Source organism: Liolophura sinensis, chromosome 13 (assembly GCF_032854445.1).
Source record: "Liolophura sinensis isolate JHLJ2023 chromosome 13, CUHK_Ljap_v2, whole genome shotgun sequence".
NCBI lineage: Eukaryota > Metazoa > Mollusca > Polyplacophora > Chitonida > Chitonidae > Liolophura > Liolophura sinensis.
The window spans coordinates 5284796-5307360 of NC_088307.1; the positions used below are offsets into that span (position 1 = coordinate 5284796).

At 40.4% G+C, this 22565-nt stretch overlaps 2 protein-coding genes across 2 annotated transcripts in view; both read left to right on the forward strand.

Moving 5' to 3' along the window:
- The first annotated feature begins 1684 nt into the window (after positions 1-1684).
- On the forward strand, positions 1685-15969 carry LOC135480654 (xylan 1,4-beta-xylosidase-like). The gene is given in 14 exon segments (XM_064760550.1): positions 1685-2109; positions 3328-3490; positions 4753-4821; positions 4823-4924; positions 6549-6588; positions 6591-6639; positions 7265-7488; positions 8213-8466; positions 10078-10300; positions 10761-10850; positions 11286-11500; positions 13253-13456; positions 14227-14401; positions 14905-15969. Coding segments are annotated over 14 exon segments (2214 nt in total). The 5' UTR covers positions 1685-1819; the 3' UTR covers positions 15021-15969.
- Positions 15970-17489: 1520 nt separating this feature from the next.
- Positions 17490-22565, forward strand: part of LOC135480479 (uncharacterized) — a 37802-nt gene continuing 32726 nt past the window's right edge. The window contains exon 1 of the mRNA XM_064760320.1: positions 17490-17720. The gene's annotated coding sequence lies outside the window, so the exon portion shown is untranslated. The remainder of the gene's footprint in view (positions 17721-22565) is intronic.

Consider the following 22565-nt stretch of genomic DNA (forward strand, 5'->3'; position numbering starts at 1 on the left):
AGATCCATTTCCACAACAACGTTTGACACTAGCTCCCAAAGACAAAGGTATGTGAGAAACTATACAAATAGGAAATAAAGCAGGTAACATACAAGAGAGAAGCGGTCATCAGTTTTCAATGACGCCGGGCAGACAGTGGATATTCACGGCATGAATTCCATATCAAAGTTTAAATTCGTAGTCAATGAATGAGTTCCAGGTCAAATAGCAATTAAGCAAGGTATCTCAGTCTTTGATTACAACTGTTTATAAAGACATCATACAGATGTAATGGGCACGGCTGCATTTACGGCCCCTAGCCTCAGGTTAAGATATAGTTCGAAAATGACAAGCGTTACAGACCTTAAACGAACAGATTGTGATTCAAAAGTAACGGACGAGTACGTCTTTCCCGTTAGTATCTAAGGATCTCATACTACAAGAGGCGCCATCTATGATGTTGCACATGGCATGCTGGTCTGTATAAAATCTGTCTAAATGGGAGACGGTTACACTCGGCAACCAGCGCCATCTATGTTTTTAAATAAAAAGTATGAACCCCATTTACAGTAAAGTATGAACAACAGTTACAGTGAAGTATGAACAACAGTTACAGTGAAGTATGAACAACAGTTACAGTGAAGTATGAACAACATTTACAGTAAGGTATGAACAACCTTTAGTTACAGCGTATGCCAGGTGGTGTGCGGTGGCACCATCTGATATACCCGGTATTATGCACCCATAAACCTGGCCGCTTTTATATAAGTAAAATTAAACCGCAAAATACGAAATAATTTGATTTATTTGATTGGTGTTTTACATCGTACTAAAAAATAGTTCAATATACGATGGCGGCCAGTATTATGGTGGAAAGAAGCCGGCCAGAAACCCACAACCATCCGAAGGTTGCTTTCAGACATTTTCACATACGACAAGAGAGGAAAACTTAAGAAGTAAATATATTCATAAATAATAAAAAGTTATGTATTTGGTGCGTAAATACTGATTGTATCGAGTTAAGGCAGCGCACGTGTACCTGGGTTAAAGGTAGTTAGACAATGATCGTCACGTGGCTTGTTATCTATATACTAGTCTGGTGAAGTAGACACGAACCTGCCACGAAGGCACTACACCAAATCACTGATTAGAATAGCGCGCCTACTTGAATGACAACCCCTCTTCTCAACTCTTTGTTTGACATAATGCCGATTGCAGCATTGGCGTCTCTGTTTTGACACAGTTAGCTTTGTCGTACGTTTAAGCTGTATTCAGTGAGTTTTTAAGAAATATTAAAATATAGAGTATTTAAAAGAAACGCACGCAGATATGGAGGACCCAAGTGATCATTCGCGTTCTTCAGCCGCGTCGTTTAAAAACCGATAGAAAGAAAAACCGAATCGAGATTAACAAAACAAATTAGTTAACCAGAATTCGAAATATTGAAACCGGAGGATAATATAATTTCGCGCAGTTGGTCAAAAACCGCGAGAATTCTCGCGCACAACTTCCCTTTTTGGATTTAAGTAATCGAACAGAATTACAGTTCAGAAGTTCAGGCTTATGTGTTGTGTCTCTCAGATATCATTCAAAACAACCAATTGGGTTATCTTTTGTGCTGTCTGGCAAGACCCAAAAAAACAGGGCTTCACACACAAGTTAACCCACACGGGTATATCGACATCTCAACAAGTGAACAGTTTTTATCTACAGTAGGCGTATGTGTCAGTTTATATGTCTTTTTTATCTACCTGTTGTAACAACGGCCTTCACAGATCTTCTGATACTCCTGACGGTTGTTGGCTAGAGATTACAATAGTTCCCACACGTCTGCGGAAAGATGGTGGGCTTTGGCCAGGTGTTGGTTGTAGCGTTTTTGACGCCCGCAGTCATTGCGGATTACCCTTTCCGAAACGCTTCGTTGCCATGGCAACAGCGCGTGGAGGATTTGGTGGGTCGTCTGACGTTGGAGGAGATCCAGATGCAACTGACGAGCGGACAGGGCCCCGCTCCACCGATACAGCGTCTCGGCATACGGCAGTACGTTTGGTTGACCAACTGTGGTCGCGGGGACGTCTTTCAAAATGCCTCTGGCTTCCCACAATTTATTGGTTTGGGCGCTTCCTTCGAGTGAGTGGGAAAACGTTTAACTTCACTTCGTAGCAGACATGTATTTAAAGACTGTTTGGTTATACCGGCACAGAATCAATAGAATTTCAAGGGGGGGGAAAGTTAAAATGTTTCACTCGTGAAAGAACTTTTGAATGGTCACATGGCAAATATCTAGAGCCTATTGACATCTTGTCGTCTGCTTGATGACAGAGTACTAGTGTACCTAAAGAGATACGGCGACCTCCGATCGTTTCCCATGTCTTTCGACAGATATTGTTCGAAAAATCTGCACATGGCAAAGACAGTACCAACACATGTGCGCTCAGTATGAATTTATTTTTCGACAAAGCCCTTACTGAAATGCTTTGTAGAAGAACAACAGACTTGACGCCCATGCAATCCACCAGGTTATATCGACACCCTATTGGCCAGTACTTGTTAGAATAAATGAACAGACAATAGACAATCAATAGACAATGTTGCCGGATTTCAAACTGACGTATGCATTGTTCTTTTCTTTGAGATTGTTATATCACCTGATATGTCATATTTCTGTGACATTGTTGCGGTTTTCTGTTCCCTGCCGTCGTTACATTGTTCTATTCTTTGACATTATTATATTTTTCTATGCTGAATGCGGCTTTGCTATACATTGTTCTGTTTTCTGACATGCCTGCAGTAATCAATTCTCTGACTTTGCTAAACTGTACTGTTTTATGACATGGCTACATTACTCAATTCTCCGACTTTGTTAGATTGCTCTGTATGTGTGTGCGACATCCCTTTGTTTTTTTTATTCTGTAGTTACATTTCATAGTGTTCTCTTGTGCGACATATATTGTTATATTGTTGTGTTCTGTTAGATTGTTCTATCCACTGGCACTGTTATATTCTGTGCCACTGTCAAATTGCTCTATCCTGTATCGTTGTTGTTACATTGTTCTTTCTTGTATCGTTTTTATTACATTGTTCTTTCCTGTATCGTTGTTGTTACATTGTTCTTTCCTGTATCGTTGTTGTTCCATTGTTCTTTCCTGTATCGTTGTTGTTACATTGTTCCCCTAGTCCTTACAACCGTAAAGGAATGAACAAACTACGTTACTTTCAACCATGCGCAAGATGAAGACTTAAAAGACTGCTTTCAGAGAGAACGACTCATGCATGACACTTAGCAAACCGAAGTATTCGGAATTAAACACTGTTGTTTTCTTTGTTCTTTCTTTATACTCTTTTCAGTGCTGATCTCGTCCAGAGCATCGCTGAGGCGGCCAGTATCGAAGTTCGTGCTTACTACAACTACTTTATCAATCATAACATTCCCCTAGACACCCACCGGGGTCTCAGCTGCTTCAGCCCCAACATGGACCTCTTCCGGGACCCCAGATGGGGTCGTGGTCAGGTAGGGGGACTTAATATTGATATGTTTTTACGATTCCAGGTGTACCACAACCTTTCACGAAGCACGCAATATTTTGTCGGGATGATTTTACGTTAACCTCTCGGTGCATACTTATCAACCGTCTACACCACACGACCACGAGACCTCCAACAATAATCTATTAATGTGGCAAACATTCTTGGCGCGAAGAGTGGCAGGTGATTCGAAAAAAAACCCAACGAAAATATAGATTTTTCTCCCGAAAATCTGTAAGCTGAATAAAATAACAATTTCTGATTATTGTACAGAATCCACTGATGCAGTGCTTTTTTTCAACTCTACTTATTTCTATAAATCTTGAATCCATGATCCTGTAAGAGGCAGGTCCCTTATTAGTAACATCGGTAGTATAGAATACAGAAAGGTTTTGTCATGGTTGAGCACAAGTTAAATTACACTGCAGTCAAGAGGAAAAACCGTGCTTCCAGTGAGTGAGTGCCTGGGGTTTAACGTCGTGCTCAACAATTTTTCAGTCACATGGCGACGAAGGAATACCTAGGGTGTATGTAATGTGCCTCTTTGTTACAGAACGGATTTCCACCGCTCTTTTATCTAGTGCTGCTTTACTGAGACGACTTACCGAAGGTAAGTAAGCCGCCCCGCCATAGTCATTATACTGATACGTGTTAACCAGTCATTGCACTATCCCCTTCATGCTGAACGCCAAGCGTGGAAGTTACAACTTCCTCTTTTAAAGTCTTAGGTGTGACTGGATCCAGGATTGACCCTGGATCTACCGCTCCCGAAGCAGACGCTCTACCATGGTTCGATATTTTAGACTACATTGACGTGTTTTATCTGTATGACTTTTGTCCATCATGGTTAACTGATGGTATATATATGAATGTTTCTTTCGACGCATAGGTTACCATGACGACGTACTATATATATGCGTTCGCAAGGATCTCGCGCTGGCTCATTCGTTTAACGAACCTTGCTCGCTAAAGCAGACGACCTTGGACCAGTGGAGTTAAGTGTTCGAATTTGACTTACTTTAGCTCTGCCACGGCTTTACGTCTTTATGTTTGTTTGGTATACATGGTCAGGGGCAGTCGCTTAAGGTTCTGCCCTGTGCATAACGCCACTAACTGTTCCCATAAAACTGACCGCAGAATTTCCGGTGAACTTGCTGACTACGATGCAAACTAGTAACCAAATGAATTACATTCTTTTTTACATAATTACATTTAATTTAACACATCGAATCCTGTCACATTTTCCAGGAGACGTTTAGCGAAGATCCCTACCATGCCGGAGAACTTGGATTTCGTCACGTGAAAGGTCTCCATGGAAAACAACACGCGGTACTTGCGCAACAGTGCCGGATGTAAGCATTTTACCGTTTCCGGTGGACCTGAAAATATCCCTGTCTCCAGACAAGTGTTTGATGCAAAGGTGACATGACTTTGAAAAGCAGCTCTCACTACTTTTTTAGTAACAGAACTATTTTATTGCATGTTAAATACACGAGATGACCTCTTTTATTTGCACATGAACTTTCATATTTGTAACCAAACTAGGCCAAGACCCATATTTATCAAACGTCTTAAGACTTAAGGTAAAAATTTAAACACAGTTACGCTTAAAACAAGTACTTGCTCTACAAGTAAAAATTCATTTCAGTTTATTAATGAGCCCACAAGATATAGCAATGGAACTTCATATATTTTAGATTTAATCATAACAGCTAGTATCGGTTATGTAACTGAATATGGAGTAGCTTCGCCAATGGTCAATCTTGACCATTATTCTGTATATTGTAACTTAAATATTCTGGTAAATGATAAACCAAAAGCATATAAAAGAAACATATGGGATTTTAAATGTGCTGACTTAATACAGCTTCAGTCAATTATCTCTACCACTCCCTGGGAAGCATCATATTTGATGATATGGATGATAAACTGTGTGTTTGGAACAATCTTTTCTTATCTTGTTGTGCGGAAGCAATACCAAATAAGCAAGTAACAAAACGACCAAGGGATAAACCATGGATGACAAATGATGTTCGTTATAAATTAAGAGTAAGAAATAGAAGTTTTACAAAATTTAAGAAGACTAAGTCAGAGGGAGACAGATTTCGTTTTTATATATCTAGGTGTGCAGCTATTACCACTACGAGAAAAGCAATATTAAAGATATGGTGAAAAACTAAATGGAAAACTTTCTAATCCCAATTTACATGCCAAGTTTTATTGGTCTATAATGAAATCTCTACTGGGTTCAAAAGCGAAACCACCCCGTCCCTTCTTTAATCGTTAACGATAAAAATGTATGAAGTGATACTGAAAAAGCTAATGAGTTCGTTAGGGTGTTTGTAAGCATTCAACTCTTCCGTTAGTAATACCAGTTTTACCTCCATTGACCTATTATATTGGTACACGCCTTAATTGTGTACAAGGAAGTGAAAGGGAAGTAGCTGATTTTCTGTCCAAACTAAACATTCGAAAGCTTCTGGTGCTGATGGAATTAGTAATTTCATGCTCAAAACTACAGCGGAAAATATAGCACCTTACCTCACTAAAACTATTTCATTTCTCACTTCAGTCAGGAGTCTTTCCATCAACTTGGAAACTATCTAGAAAAGGGCACGGAACAATGTACCAACAAAACCACACTATGAGGTGTTTTCTGTTCTGTGTTTGAGTTTATAAACACTTGCGTTTCGCGATTTAAGCCTTACGTTACATCGCCTTATCATTTTCAGGAATTTTTAGATATCCGTTAATGAGCGAGTCTTCAATACATACAGTTATTCATTTATTTATTTATCTGATTGGTGATATGCCGTACTCGAGAATATTTCACTTAAACGACGGCGGCCAGCATTATAGTCGGAGGAAACCGGGCAGAGCCCAGGGGAATCCTACGACCAGCTGTAGTATACAGTTATTCAAAGTTTTACCACTAAACAAACAAACAGACTTTGAGTCTATGTTAATTACATGACAACATAGGTCAATTTTGTAAATTATGTAGGTATAGATATGAAGGACTATATCAGCCAATCATTGTCCAGGTGACGGAAAGAACATGGAGGACGTACTTCCTGCCGGCGTTCGGCGTTGTGTGGAGGCTGGAAGTCTCAGTTTGATTTGTGCTTACAACAGGTATGTGGGTGTCATGTATGGTGTCTTCTGCTTTCTGTGTCTTTGGTAATTATGCTCATGTGTGGGGGTGTCATGTACGGTGTTTTTACATGGTGTTACTTGGTAATTATATAGTTAGGTAGGGTGTCGTGTGTGGTGTCTTCTACATGTTGTGTCATTGGTAATTATTATGTATATTCATGTAGAGTATCATGTGTCCTGTCTATTGCATGGTGTCTCATTGATAATTTTGTACTTGTGTCGGTCATGCGTGGTACTCCTTGCTTTGTTTTATGGCAACACAGCGTTTTGAGTTATTCCGGACTAATAACTTGTCGTCCTTCATAGTTATACATACACAGGTGCGCCCATCCCCACCCCCAACCCCCACCCTTCTCCCCCATACAACTAACAGGCATATATAAGTTGTTGTTTTTTAGTAAAGCGTTAAATAACAATTAAATCTAACTACATCAATCTTCAACTTATGCTCGTCAGTTAGTTACTTGCCAAAGGTAGGTGGTTAACCTCGGCTACTCAGCTTTTCTCCACGTATAAAACTGACCGCCATATATATGTTAATTTGTTTGGCAAAGCTATAGGCAAAAATCAAATCCAATTACTTTTATCTCTCTAATACTGACAGCATTAACGGCGTTCCAGCGTGTGCTAACAAAAAGCTGCTCACGGATATTCTTCGCGGCGAGTGGAACTTCACCGGGTACATCGCCGCAGACGCCGGCGAGCTGAGAAGAACCATCACCATCCATCACTACTACAACAACACCTTGGACGCCGCCGTGGGCTGTCTGTCTGCAGGCTGTAACCTGGAGGTGGAGGGCTCTAACCAAAGAATATACTACTCACTGAGTAAGTTCTGGGAGGGTCAAACACCAGGATATGCTACTCACTGAGTAAGTTCTGGGAGGGTCAAATACCAGGATATGCTACTAACAGAGTAAGTGCTGGAAGGGCTCTAACCAAAGAATATACTACTCACTGAGTAAGTTCTGGGAGGGTCAAACACCAGGATATGCTACTCACTGAGTAAGTTCTGGGAGGGTCAAACACCAGGATATACTACTCACTGAGTAAGTCCTGGAAGGGCAGTACACCAGGATATGCTACTCACTGAGTAAGTGCTGGAAGGACAGTACACCAGGATATGCTACTCACTGAGTAAGTGCTGGGAGGGCCGTACACCAGGATATGCTACTCACTGAGTAAGTGCTGGGAGGGCCGTACACCTGGATATGCTGCTCACTAAGTGCTGGGAGGGCCGTACACCAGGATATGCTACTCACTGAGTAAGTGCTGGAGGGCCGTACACCTGGATATGCTACTCACTGAGTAAATCCTGGGAGGACCGTACACCAGGATATGCTACTCACTGAGTAAGTGTTGGGAGGGCCGTACACCTGGATATGCTACTCACTGAGTAAGTCCTGGGAGGACCGTACACCAGGATATGCTACTCACTGAGTAAGTGTTGGGAGGGCAGTACATCTGGATATGCTACTCACTGAGTAAGTCCTGGGAGGGCCGTACACCAAGATATACTACTCACTACTCACCATTGGTTCTCATTTTCCAGTTCCCGCTATCCAGCAGGGCCGCCTGACGGAGCAGTTTGTCCGGGACAACATCAAGCCCATGTTCTACACCCGCCTGCGACTCGGAGAGTTCGACCCTCCTCAAATGAATCCTTACAACTCGCTGGACGTTAAGGACGTCGTCCTGAGCTTATCACACAGACAACTCGCCGTGGAGGCGGCCATGAAGAGTTTCGTCCTTCTTAAAAACTTACAGGGTGGCCTCCCCTTCACACAAAACTTCCAGAAAATTTCGGTCAGTACCTTGTAAACACATTTCTTTATTTTCTTTGTTTCCCCGCAGAAATCTAAATGGTTTCCATAAAAACATTTACCATTTTCACCATTTCATCCAAGTCAAAATTTCAACTCCCAGTACCAAACACTAAATAGTGTGAGGAGATCAGAAAGAGCTTCACGAAGTATGCCCCAAGGACACATTTGCAACTATGTTTGCAATAGTGGCGCGTGATTTTACGATATCTTGCCATTGATACCACGCTACGTGCAAGGTCCAGCAACTTCGTAAAACGGGTCTCAGAAGATTTGTTGCGATTTGTTGAATATTACGTTCATCATTCAGCACCAAAACAAGGTTTACAATAAAAGATGGAATGCTGAAACACCTCAGCCGAATACACCAGACATGATGTTCTGTCCAGCCTTAGTAAACTTACGTCGAGTTATTTCCCTTATACGAGGCAATATGAGTATCTCTGACTTCATGATAATTGTTTGAGAGACTCTTTGGACCTGCATTCGACTTTCGTATTTACGTTCATATAGGTATCCAAACTATACTGACCCTTATAAACACATTTTGTTATTTGTTTCATTTTCTGTTGTCTGTAAAACGTTTATGCGTCCAAGTTAGTTCAGTATTGTAAACAGCGTCCATCGACAGTAGAAAGGATGAAGACGTTGTCTGTTGTGTGCTATCGTATGCTGTATAACCTATAGCATTTCCCTACTGAAATTTCAGTTTGACATCTTGGGTGTAACCCAAATCAGGATTTACGGAAATTTTTTGAGCAAGTTATATAGTTTTCCTTCGCGTACAATTCTCGCTATATTATAGGTTGCAATTGTATAATAAATAACACTATTATTCATTCGTCGCTTCAAGGATGACTCTGACAACTTCTCTGGGTGATTCGAGTTCAGTTCAAACAAAATGTAGCACATTTCGACCAATGAATTGCCAGAGCGAATGATCTGTTGTGACCAATCAGAGAATCTGTCTTCACATGAACAGCTCCTTTCTACTTATCACTGCCCCCTTTTTTTACGTTATTCTGCTTATATCATGGTGCTAGGGGGCATGTAAATTGCTACTATTTATGCATTTAAATGAACAGTTAGAATAAAACCTTAACTGAGATAAATTGACAAGAGGCCGTATTTTACGTGTGACCATTTGCCAGCTATCACACTGTCGCCTCTTCCCCGGCTTTGCTCTCTATGCTGTACGTCTTAATTATATTGTAAATATTAAATGTGATTACAAGACAGCATTTTGAGTTATTCAAGACCAGAGAGGTCTAATAACTAGCAATTCACATCACTACATTTTTTTACCTAATTCTGCCTAAGCCGTGGTGCTAGGAGGCGTGTAATTTGCTACTATTTATTCATTTACATGAACAGTTAAATTGACAAGGAACCATATTTCACCGGTTATGTGTTACCATTTGCCACCTGCCACGCTGTCGGCTGTGTCCGGGCTTTTCTCTCTCCGTGATGTACGTCTATAATTGTATTAAATATTTAACCATGTAGCTGCTAATTTCTTTATCTTTTCAGACCGTATTATCTTTTTGGTTTTTGGTTTAAACATATGACTTCAACCTCAACGTCCTGATTCCAGGTGGTGGGCCCAATGGCGAACAATTCAGCGCAACTTTTTGGAGATTACACCTCTAAAACAGATCCTAAATTTACTAGCAATCCGCTTCAAGGACTCTCTGGGTTGGCGCCCAATGTCGCGTTCGCCGCTGGATGTAAAGACACGTTCTGCACGCGATATGACGCTGATGACGTCATTGTGGCGGTATCTGACACTCAGGCGGTCTTCATATGTTTAGGAACAGGTAGTTGGCATTGTTACGAAATGTATATATCATGATGTCACATAATGCAAACATTGCCTATGTAGCCTGATATTGAACGCATCCTGGACATTTCCATGCATATAACCAATATATTCGATAAAATATAAAGTGTATTTATCGTTGTTTTACCATATAGTACACTTAATTGTATCTGCTCAAAACATTGTTGGACAAAAACATATAGGTGTGTTGTGCCTGGTTTTACATGTGTATTCTAGAGGTAAATGTCCGGTGTTGAGGGGGGGGGATTGTTCATGAGGGGGGAAATGTCCAACGGGGGGTCAATGTCCTCTCTCTGATATTAATCAAAAAAGATACTTACATGTTAGCGGAGAAACTCTATGAAAATATTGGCAAAACAGGCTATATTTACATTCATGAAATTTAATCCGTCAACAAGTGTCTACATCAATCCCTCGAAACATTAATTTTATTTCAGGCCAGGCCATCGAAGCGGAGGGAAACGACCGTAAGGACATTGAACTTCCGGGACAACAATTACAGCTGTTAAAAGACGCTGTGACGTCAAGTGAGTGACACCAGAGTTTTGAGTGACCCATTGTTAAGGATTTTTCTCATTTACTGATGCCGGTGGCTTTTAAATCATTACTTTTCCTGTCACCGCATGAGAACATTCCTGGAAACGGTTCTATGTATTCGATTGTTGTTTTACGCCGTTCTTCAAGAATGTTTCTCTCATAAGACGGCGGCCAGCATTATGATGTTTTCCACCTTATTCAACAATATTTCACTTATTTCACTTCCACCATTTTGTAACACAACCGAAGAATGATTTGGTGCCAGAATAACATACCATGGGTTGATTAAGTCAGAATTTAAAATGCGGTCTAAAAGCTTATTTATCGGCTTTAGAACTGTAACTTTTCTCCACCTTATCAATGTTATCTTAAGATAAATGGGGTTTTAAATTCATGTTTGATGATGTGTTGTGTTTTTTTTTTAGCTCCCTTGAACGTACCAATCGTCCTTCTGCTGTTTAATGGCGGCCCTCTGGACATCTCGTGGGCAGTCGAGAGTTCTCGCGTGACCGCTATCCTTGAGTGTTTCCTGCCCGCCATGAGCACGGGCGAGGCGCTGAATGGCGTCATCAGAGGTTCCGGGCCATTCTCCGTGCCTGCAGCGAGATTGCCATACACATGGCCAGCTAATGACGCTCAGGTTAGTCTAACTGTAGATTCTCTCACCATGGCCTGACGCCAAAAAACTCATCAGATTTCATGATTTGAAAGGATATGAACACGACGCGTTTAGCCTGAGACATGAGTTTAAGGATGGCTTATGTATAGGCCTACTTGAACGCGGGGATCGCTGGCCACCCTTACGCCTTACCCCATATTAAAAGATCACAGCCGAGATCCTTGGCTAGACTCGTTATGCCTAAAATATCACTTAAACCTCGGTTTACTCAAATGAGGGTTTATCCACTAAAATCAGATCTAGTGGCAGTTTTCCTCGATCTCACGAAAGACAGATCTAGTGACAGTTTTCCTCGATTCACGAAAGTCAGATCTAGTGACAGTTTTTCTCGATCTCACGAAAGTAAGATCTAGTGGCAGTTTTCCTCGATCTCACTAAAGTCAGACCTAGTGACAGTTTTCCTCGATCTCACGAAAGTCAGATATAGTTGCACTTTTTCTCGATGTCACGAAAGTCAGATCTAGTGGCACTATTCCACAATGTCACGAAAGTCAGATCTTGTGGCAGTTTTCCTCGATCTCACTAAAGTCAGATCTACTGACAGTTTTCCTCGATCTCACTAAAGTCAGATCTAGTGGCCGCTCCATATAATGAATTGTCATTTACTAGACCTGGAGTAAAACTTTTCCCCAGTTCGTCTGATTGTTCACCCAGTCGAACCGGATTGGTTGTTCAGTGAAAGGTTAGGGAGGACTGAAAGTATGCGTTACAACAGATCTAGTAAATGACAAGTCATTATACTACTAGATTTAACGTTAGTTTTGTTGAATTTTTCCCTTATGGTGGGGAACCTTTCCTTATATGAACCATTCAACGCACACTTCATATGTTAAACATGTAAAATATGAGCGATTTTTCTTTCCTCGAGATGCATATTCTGCAACTGTTAAATATTTGGATGAAGGATTTCTTATCTGTATCCATCGGAAAGATTTTTATTTTACCTTTCTATCGGGAAGAGTGTGACTTTTTACCATCCCATTGGGAACATTGTTGCTTTACCTTCCATAGAAACATTGTTGCTTCAAGTTCCACCCGGAACATTGTCTCTTTACGTTTCAATCAGAAGTAGTATAGCTTCTCATCCCGCCGGATACATTATTGCTTTACATTCCCATTCCGCGGGATACATTGTTGTTTTACTCTTCCATCCCGCCGGATACATTGTTGTTTTACTTTTCCAACCCGCCGGATACATTGTTGCTTTACCTTCCATCCCGCCGGATACATTGTTGTTTTACTTTTCCCTCCCGTCGGATACACTGTTGCTTTACTTTTCCATCCCGCCGGATACATTGTTGCTTTACTTTTCCATCCAGGCGGTTACATTGTTGCTTTACTTTTCCATCCCGCCGGTTACATTGTTGCTTTACTTCTCCAACCCGCCGGATACATTGTCTCTTTACTTTTCCATTCCACCGGTTACATTGTTGCTTTACCTTACCATCAGGAATATTATTACTTTACCTTTATATCTGAAAATGTTAGTTTAACTCGCCACTGTTATTTTCCCTTTCCATCTATTTCTTTTCCTTTCCATCCTGTACATTGTTGTGTGTTCGTTCCAATCTCGAACATTGTTGTTTCCCTTCCCATATTCAATATTGGTGTTTCCGTTTCCCATCTAGAACATTGTTCACACCCTTCCTATTTAGAACATTTTTTTTTTGTTTTTCATTCCCTCTGAAACTGAGTTATCTGTTCTTGCTTCAGATTCCCAATATGACGGACTACTCGATGAACAACCGGACGTACTGGTATTTTGAGGGTCAGCCTCTATTCCCGTTCGGTTATGGCTTGTCCTATACGACCTTCAGTTACTCCGAACTGAACATCCAAGCTTCCGCTATCCAAGCCGGCAACCCGCTGAACGGTTCTATCGTGGTGACCAACACGGGAAAATACGACGCGGACGAGGTATACACAGTAACTCTCGTGGTAGACGCCTCCGTACCTAAACCATTTTTTTTTGTTGCAAGTGCTGTTGCCGAAAAGATCCTGGAGAAAAGGAATTATTCTATTTTTTAAATTGCTTTCAAGGCTTTCCAAGCGATGCAGATGTATACAAGGTGCTGGATAAGGGGAATTCTTTTTTTACAGGTAAAAACAACATTAAATATATCCTTATCGGACACATAAAGGTAGGAATTTAGATGATTTTGACCATAGTCACACCGAATATTTCATATGTTTCACACAGGTAAAACATGTGCACATTTATGCGACAGCGAATTCGATCCTGTCAATGGTAATACATTTTCAGATGTAATTTAGATGTACATGTAATGTAATGGACAGGTAATGCATTTCCTTTGTGACAAAGAGGTTCGATGCTGTCACACTTTTTAATTATATTTCATGCATACATGTAATGCAGATATACATTTTGAGCCGGTTAGAGGGTTCAAACCTGTCAGTGGTCACACATTTTTCTTCGTTTTATCTCACACAGACAGTCTGGATGTACATTTATGTGGCATAGGGTTCGAACCTGTCAGTGGTACACTTTTTCCTTCCGTTTTTATCTCTCATATAAACACTCTTGATGTATATCTCGAACCTGTCAGTGGTTACACTTTTTCCTTCCGTTTTATCTCTCACACAGACAATCACTATGTACATTTATGTGGCATAGGGTTCGAACCTGTCAGTAGTAACCCCTTTTTCTTCCCTTATCTCTCTCTCAGGTAATGCAGGTATACATCTCGTGGCAGAAGCCTAAACATCCCGCCCCTAGGGTACAGCTGTCAGGGTTCGGCAGAGAACACATCACCGTCGGGTCCTCCTACACTTTCTCTTTCTCTGTCTCACCCAAGAGCCTGGCCATATGGGACGACGACCAGGGATGGGTAGTTTATCCAGGTAAAACTAGTCTATACAGATGCTTGTGTAAACGAATTTGTGTTAATCAAGCGTCATAAGGAACGGCAGGCTACAATACAAAAAGGCCCTGGACTACTTCCGTTCAAAGAAGCTGTGTTAATTTTTTTATTATTATTATTTATTATTTGTTTTATTAAATGCAAGTCTTAAGAATACTACTAGACATCTGAAACAGCAACCTGCGAATGAACTTGGGTTTCCCCCGGGCTCTGCCCGGTTTCCTCCCACCATAATGCTGGCCGCCGTCGTATAAGTGAAATATTCTTGATTACCGCTTAAAACACCAATCAAATAATTAAATAAATCTGAAACAAGTGTCGAAGCACATTAGACCATTTATAAAATAGGAAAGTTTGCATGTAAAATACTAATTATACGTTATGCTTGTATCAGCCAGGTGATGTAGCAGCGCCCCCTATCCCGACAAATTGGTCGAAGGCGATCATGGAAGGTAACCCACTGTTTCAATCTCTTCTCCCCAGGTATGATGAACGTGTACGTGGGTGGTCAGCAGCCAAACGTCAAGCCAGCTGTCAGCTCAAACGTTCTCTCAGCGGAGTTCCAGATAATGGGAACGAAAGTTCTAGGGAAATACTAACCCAAAGTGTTTGTTAATAAACATGTGTACATATATTGATACTTTATAAGGAGTTTCGTCTCTGTTTGTCCACCACAATACAATTCCTGACAACCGTTACAACGCAATTTCTTCGAATCTAGTCTGATCTAATCCATCTTTTATTGAATTAACTGGTTCAGTTGTTTAAAAGGTTTTGAAAAGTTAAGCCTGAAATTTTAATACCAGTCTGATTCCAATACAAAATCAGATGGACTTAAGTCTGGGACTAAAGTTATATACCGGATTGAAACTGCTATATATAATACTTTTGAACATTTGGGTCCAGGTGGTGAATCACTCAAGTCTAATTTACACTCAAAAAATGAATCTTAATTTTAATAGAAAGTCTATGGTGTCAAAATGTATTATGTTATTATAACGCAATATTGTGTCGTATACGCCATGTTATTTTCTTAATTTAATAGAATATTTGTGTTGAATTAATGGAATGTGTGTGCTGTATTTAACAGAATAATCTGCTGCAATATCAGAATATTTTCTAGCGTCACTCAGACAACAGACGTTCTGCTAAATTTAACAGAATGAACGACACGTTCTTCCTTTAGTACTCTCCTGTGAAGTTAGCTGCCAAATTACTCAGGGCCCGACTTGTGCAATTTACTGAACTCAACAAGTTTTGTGAAACAGCCTACATGCGCATTTGAGAAGAATAAAAAAAAGGTGAGAATCTGCGGTGCAGTAAAGATTCTGATAACTATATTTCTACTTTCACTTTCGTGAAACCTGAGTCATGATGGTTACATTTCTACTTTCACTTTCGTGAAACCTGAATCATGATGGTTACATTTCTACTTTTATTTCCGCCAATCTTATCGCTTATAGCTATATACTTCTACTTTCAACATGAATAAACATTGATATGAACATCTGTATTTTGATTGGATGTTGCAATATGATAGAGCAAGAACGAACATTAAAAAGGAACCTGAGGCACAAACCTCATTATTTATTATTCTTTTTAAATGTTTGTGTACTGTTAACACACATGTAAATAAATGTGAAAATCATATCTGAAATCTGCTTGAAATTCTCTTTAAGATGCATGACGCATATTTCATCTAGTCGTGGTTTGCTGTTTTAAACTAACTTGAACCCTACTGTAGGCCTATACTTCTCGCCTCGGTTCACTGATAGGTCGATGACTAACTATTAGGCTACTTCCCCAAAATAGATTAATATCTATTGTTTGTTGGAGTAGACCCTAAATCTAAAGGTGTGCTTTATACCTGTATCAACCTATCCACTGCGTAGTTGGACTCTGAGACTAAGTTGGTGCCCTTGAAAGCCGTTTCACACTGAAAACGATTTGGTACCAGTCACGTGACACGTATTGGCCTCGTGAATATTTCAAATTTGGCAAACAGCCAAACTGTTGTGTACACGCCATGTGGCAAAGGAGCATATTTTCTGAGCTGTGGCAAAGGGCCATATTCCTGAACATCATGCACTGCTCCACCAGACCAGCTTGATCTTTGGAGACTGTGCGGCCCACGTAGACTGGTTTAGGCTTAACCACATCTCTAATGTTCTTTTGCCGACATGTAATCAGCATTCGTCAATAAAATTCTTTCAGTTGTCCATTATACTGAAGTTGCGCATACTTTGGAAAAGTGAGTGAGTGACTACGAATGAGTCCTTAGAATGCATGTACGTGTAATGTGCCTCCTTGTTGCAGGACGGATTTCCACCGCTGTTTTATCTAGTGCTGCTTCACTGAGATGACTTACCGAAGGCAAGTAAGCAGCACGGCCCATTATACTGGTACACTATCGATGCACTTTCGCTTAATGATGAACACCAAGCCAAGAAGTTACATCTTATTCTGTTAAAGTCTTGGGTGTGACCAGACCCAAGTTTGATCCTGGATCTTCCGCCCCGAGGCGGAGGCTCTACCAACTGAGCCATAGGGGCCCGGTTACTTCAGATAAGAAGAGCGCTGCCTGTGCTGTAAGCAGTAGCGTGGTGAAGGTGAATTGTGAGTTGGCTGTTGACCACAGCGCGAAATACGCTGGTTATGATATGTCGAATGTATGCACGTGGATGACGTCATCGAATCTATCTCTGTAAAGGCAGATATTTTGTTGTGTAACACTGTGTTATTTCCACCACAAAGCTGTAGTTGTTGTTGGGGAACCCCCTAACCGAGTCCGTTTATATGTTTAAAGCAGTGTGAGTTGTAAGTCGGTTATGAATAAGAACTCATTGTCATGTATACCGTTGTTCGTTTCAGGCTACCCTTTGTGGGACATTTATTCTCGCATTGTATGCAGGTCAAATAAGAGCCCTTAAAGACCGTGTACTGTATGATTGGACAATACCGTAGGCCTACAATACGGTGTAACATTAGCTATAGTGGTACAGCATACAGTGCATACACCGGCGGCTAGACGAGAAGTGGAGCGGCTTTGGTCACGGGGCAGTGTTCGTGAAGACGTCAGCTTTTGGACTCCCTATACCAGCTGTTCTGTCAATGACAGGCCCCCCGGCATTCATATCACTCTGCTTTCTTAGGTGGATTCCATCCTTTTTCCTTTTGGAGTATGTTTAGTCGTAGATTCATTTATTGGAGCTTCTCCATCATTATACATGACAGACCTATACTATAAGTTTATCGCAGAACCAAGACAAGCGGAGAGACTAACAGGATGCACAAATAAGGTAAGTAAGTTTTATAGAAAGATACACACAGCAAGAAATCTAGCTACCTAAAAAAGACCACATTTTTTGTAATTTTTGCAGTGACAAATTTAAGCAGTCTATAGTGTTCTAACTGTAGAACAGCACAACCTGTGAGCTTTGAAGTCGCGGGTTCAAATCCCCACTTTTCACCGTATCCTCCCCTGCTCCCACACCTCCACCAACCGATGCCCCAGGTACAGCATTTTACACAAAGGTAACTAAGGTGCGAAGTAAGGTGAATTACGTTCGGAATTTTTAAATTTTATTTTCTTTAGGGCTCCTATATATACATATGTTTATACTCCTTACAGTGCATGCGCCACTCCGTACACTCACTTTGCATCGCTGTCACCACTAGATAACTTTGACCTTTACTGCGTGTGCGACGCACGTGCGATTGTTTTGTCTTGGCCTCATCATGAACACCCTCCCGCTGATCTATTATCAGCGTTCGTCACTACAGTTGTTTCAGGTACATGTCCGTTAGAATGACGTTGGTCATCCTTCAGATAAAATGAACACGTCTTCAAGCATAAAATACAGACAAATCGAGACAGAGTGTTTGTGTTTTCTGACATGCCTACTTCCTGCCTTATCACTGTTACCCCTTTGGCCGTGGCGATGCTCAAGATTTCTGTACAAAATTTGCTAACGGCGGCGGTAATCTGGGATTAAGATAGATCTGTCGTAATCCCAGCAGTAATGTAAAATGAAGGCAGATTGCGGCGCATGCGCTGCGAGGAGTATGATTTGCTTATTGCACCATTTTTAAATCAAGTTTAAAAAGATTGCACAATGCCTCAGGGATCACATAGGTCAAAGTGTTGCATCAGTCATAGTTGTTACACGCACGTGGGATGAACTGGCGCTATTTCGTGCCTGTTTTACGTTCCCTGTACAGTCTGGCTTGGTGACATGATGCGATCAATACTGGGTCATGGCACCGGGCTGGCGTGCTTTTCCCCCCGACCAAGGAGGCCCCACTATCGTTTGTTTAAGACCACTTGTTTACCACCAATAAGACGTGCACCTCTGAAAGCCACTGCAAAATTGACCGACATAGCATAATATTAAAATTCTAGAGTATTTCGACAAACAAAGATCAAATAAATACACGGTGTGGCTTCAAACGTATGTAATGAAAAAGTTACGACCGAAATTTCTAAGAATGAGAAACTGAAAGGCGCCTTTGAGTTGTCTTGTGTCTTTTGTAAATAAATTGTTTGCGTGGAACAATGTCAGAGATGTTCAAGTACAGAGGTATTGATTTTTAATTTGTGTTAGGCATTGATTCGTCTTTGACCCTAGTATGCTATTAGTATCTCAAGTTTCTTTTTTCATTTTTTTTTGTTGGTGTGGAAAACTACACTAAAGATTGTGGATAAGCTTTATATCCTTTGATTGCTGTTTAACATGGCATCCTATCTATGCCAGCAAAAAGCACTCGTAGGCCTATCAACCTCTAAATCTTAAAACTAAACGCATTCATGTTTGTACGGGTTAAGGTACTGTTTAAAACACGAAGTCGACTTTCAAATAGGCCTTTAACGTTTTGAATCCCGAAATATGAAACGAGACCGAGAGTGTTGAATTCGTCATCCTCTTTTAAATGTAAAACGCAAATATAGGTTGTTTCTTTGTTTGTGGCTCTCTAGCAACTAGACATTCTAAGTATAACTCTCTCAAACTATACCTACACATGGAGGCTAAAAATAGTACTCGGTGGATTAGTTATTGTCGTCACCAAATACTCAGTGATGAGCCCATATCAAACATATACGGTATTTCCTTCTGTAAGTAGTAACCTTCTATGGACTAACCTCATCGGTGAGCAAACATTCCCCACTGTTGCTTTACACAAAACTGTGTACAGTTGACCCAATTGATTGAGGTCATGTAACCGGAAGTAGGCATATATACACGTTGATTGTTGTCATTCAAAATGACTTGAAATATACCTTGGTTTATCCCACCTGTCTTTATTGTACCTTTCACAATATCTTGTTCCTTCTGCAGCAATCACACTTTACTCTGCTATAGCCTATCTACTTCTGTATACGGAGAAAAAAGTTTAGGTCACACTGATTCAAGATTCTGAATTGTTCAAAAGATGTAATTCATTTCAGAAAGCAGAATACTGTTAACAGATAGGCCGTCCTTGAAGACTCATCTTTTATGACTCATAAAAAGTAGATACAGTAAGTCGCCAAGATGAGTCTCCAAACTGAAACAATTAAAGACGTTCAAATATTGTTTGATTGATCGATTTTATTCACCAAGATGGAGTATGGATTGACAACCATGATTAAATCATGGTGGTGGAAATAAATCATTCAGTGAGCATGTTCTATCCGGTGGCAATGGAACAGTTATATATACACATAGATCATGGTGGTGGAAAATGAGCTCTCAGTGAGCATGTTCTATCCGGTGGCAATGGAACAGTTATATATACACATAGATCATGGTGGTGGAAAATGAGCTCTCAGTGAGCATGTTCTATCCGGTGGCAATGGAACAGTTATATATACACATAGATCATGGTGGTGGAAAATGAGCTCTCAGTGAGCATGTTCTATCCGGTGGCAATGGAACAGTTATATATACACATAGATCATGGTGGTGGAAAATGAGCTCTCAGTGAGCTTGTTCTATCCGGTGGCAATGGAACAGTTATATATACACATAGATCATGGTGGTGGAAAATGAGCTCTCAGTGAGCTTGTTCTATCCGGTGGCAATGGAACAGTTATATATACACATAGATCATGATGGTGGAAAATGAGCTCTCAGTGAGCATGTTCTATCCGGTGGCAATGGAACAGTTATATATACACATAGATCATGATGGTGGAAAATGAGCTCTCAGTGAGCATGTTCTATCCGGTGGCAATGGAACAGTTATATATACACATAGATCATGGTGGTGGAAAATGAGCTCTCAGTGAGCATGTTCTTTCCGGTGGCAATGGAACAGTTATATATACACATAGATCATGGTGGTGGAAAATGAGCTCTCAGTGAGCATGTTCTATCCGGTGGCAATGGAACAGTTATATATACACATAGATCATGATGGTGGAAAATGAGCTCTCAGTGAGCTTGTTCTATCCGGTGGCAATGGAACAGTTATATATACACATAGATCATGATGGTGGAAAATGAGCTCTCAGTGAGCTTGTTCTATCCGGTGGCAATGGAACAGTTATATATACACATAGATCATGATGGTGGAAAATGAGCTCTCAGTGAGCTTGTTCTATCCGGTAGCAATGGAACAGTTATATATACACATAGATCATGGTGGTGGGAATAAATCATTAAGTGAGCTTGCTCTATCTGGTGGCAATGGATCAGTTTTATATACACATAGATAATGATGGTGGGAATTGAGCTCTCAGTGAGCTTGTTCTATCCGATGGCAGTAAAACAGTTATATAAACGTATATATATATATATATATATATATATATATATATATATATATATATATATATATATATATATATATATATATATATATATATATATTAAATAATTTTGATTCGTGGGAAGCTCTGCCAGCAACCTGCGGATGGTCGTGGATTTCCCCCGGTTTCCTCCCACCATAATACCTGCCGTCGTCGTATAAGTGAAATATTCCTGAGGTACGGCCTAAAACACCAATCAAATAAATAAATAAATAAAAAAATCATTCAACCAAGACAGTTGTATATATTACATATATTACTTGCAAGTTTTGTGCTCGCACAGTATATAGGTCGACATGTCAGGTGCATAGTTCCTTTTTTGTGAAACGTAAACGGTAATATTTTACACGTATGTAAAAACGTAAGTTGTGCGTTGGCAAGTGTCACGTGTATCAAATGTACGATGCTACGTCAGGAGGATTTTCAGTTACCTAGGGAAGGTGCCATTCCCTCGGACACATCTCATCTCCCACCACCCTTAATCCTAACAGCCCTCAAACAAGTGAAATATTCTCCAGTAGGACGTTAAACACTAATCAAATCAAACAAAATGTAATACGCTTGAATGTGTACATCATGAATTCGTGACTGAAAATGACCTATAGACAAATGTGGTGACAAAATAATATGTATTTTAATACACTTAAACATAATTTTGTCTTCATTTATTCTCTTTGTTCTGTTTTATTGCAAAGTTTCCTTGGCGACATGTTTTGCTGGTGTATATGACCTTACAACCTTCCAGGCCCAGGGGGAATTCCCATAGGTTTCCTTTAAGGGGGAGGGGATTTCCCATTTTGTCGATCTCATTTTCGCCATGATTCCAGATTATTCCGCGTACGCTTTGCGCAATCGTGATTTGTTAATGTCACTATGTCGATTATCCAATCGGAATGTATTGATATTTACCAGTAATAAATGTCGACCCTGTTTTTTCGCTTTTCACGAGTTATTTCCTCACATGGTGTGAAGGTCCACTTGTTCTCACTTTTGGCAGACCGCTTCAATACAACAAAGTAAACAGATCAGGTTATATCTGTACATTTATTATCTGCATCACGTAATTAGTCAGGTGATGTGTGAAAATAGGTCAGTGGGCGTGACTTACTCTTCTGTATCTAACTGGTCGTTTATACATAACGTCATTAGAGTTATGAGAAACCCCAGCAAAACTGGCTTACAAGGTCACATCGTTACATGTACATTGTTCGTACAGGGCGTACCGAAACAAGCTTAATCAAGCTTTGTGAGCGTTTTGACGTGATAGAATCCTATGTTATAGACAAAATGTTCCTAAAGACAAACAAGACAAAGGTATTCACGGTTGTTGCAAATTATTTGGTAGCCACGAATC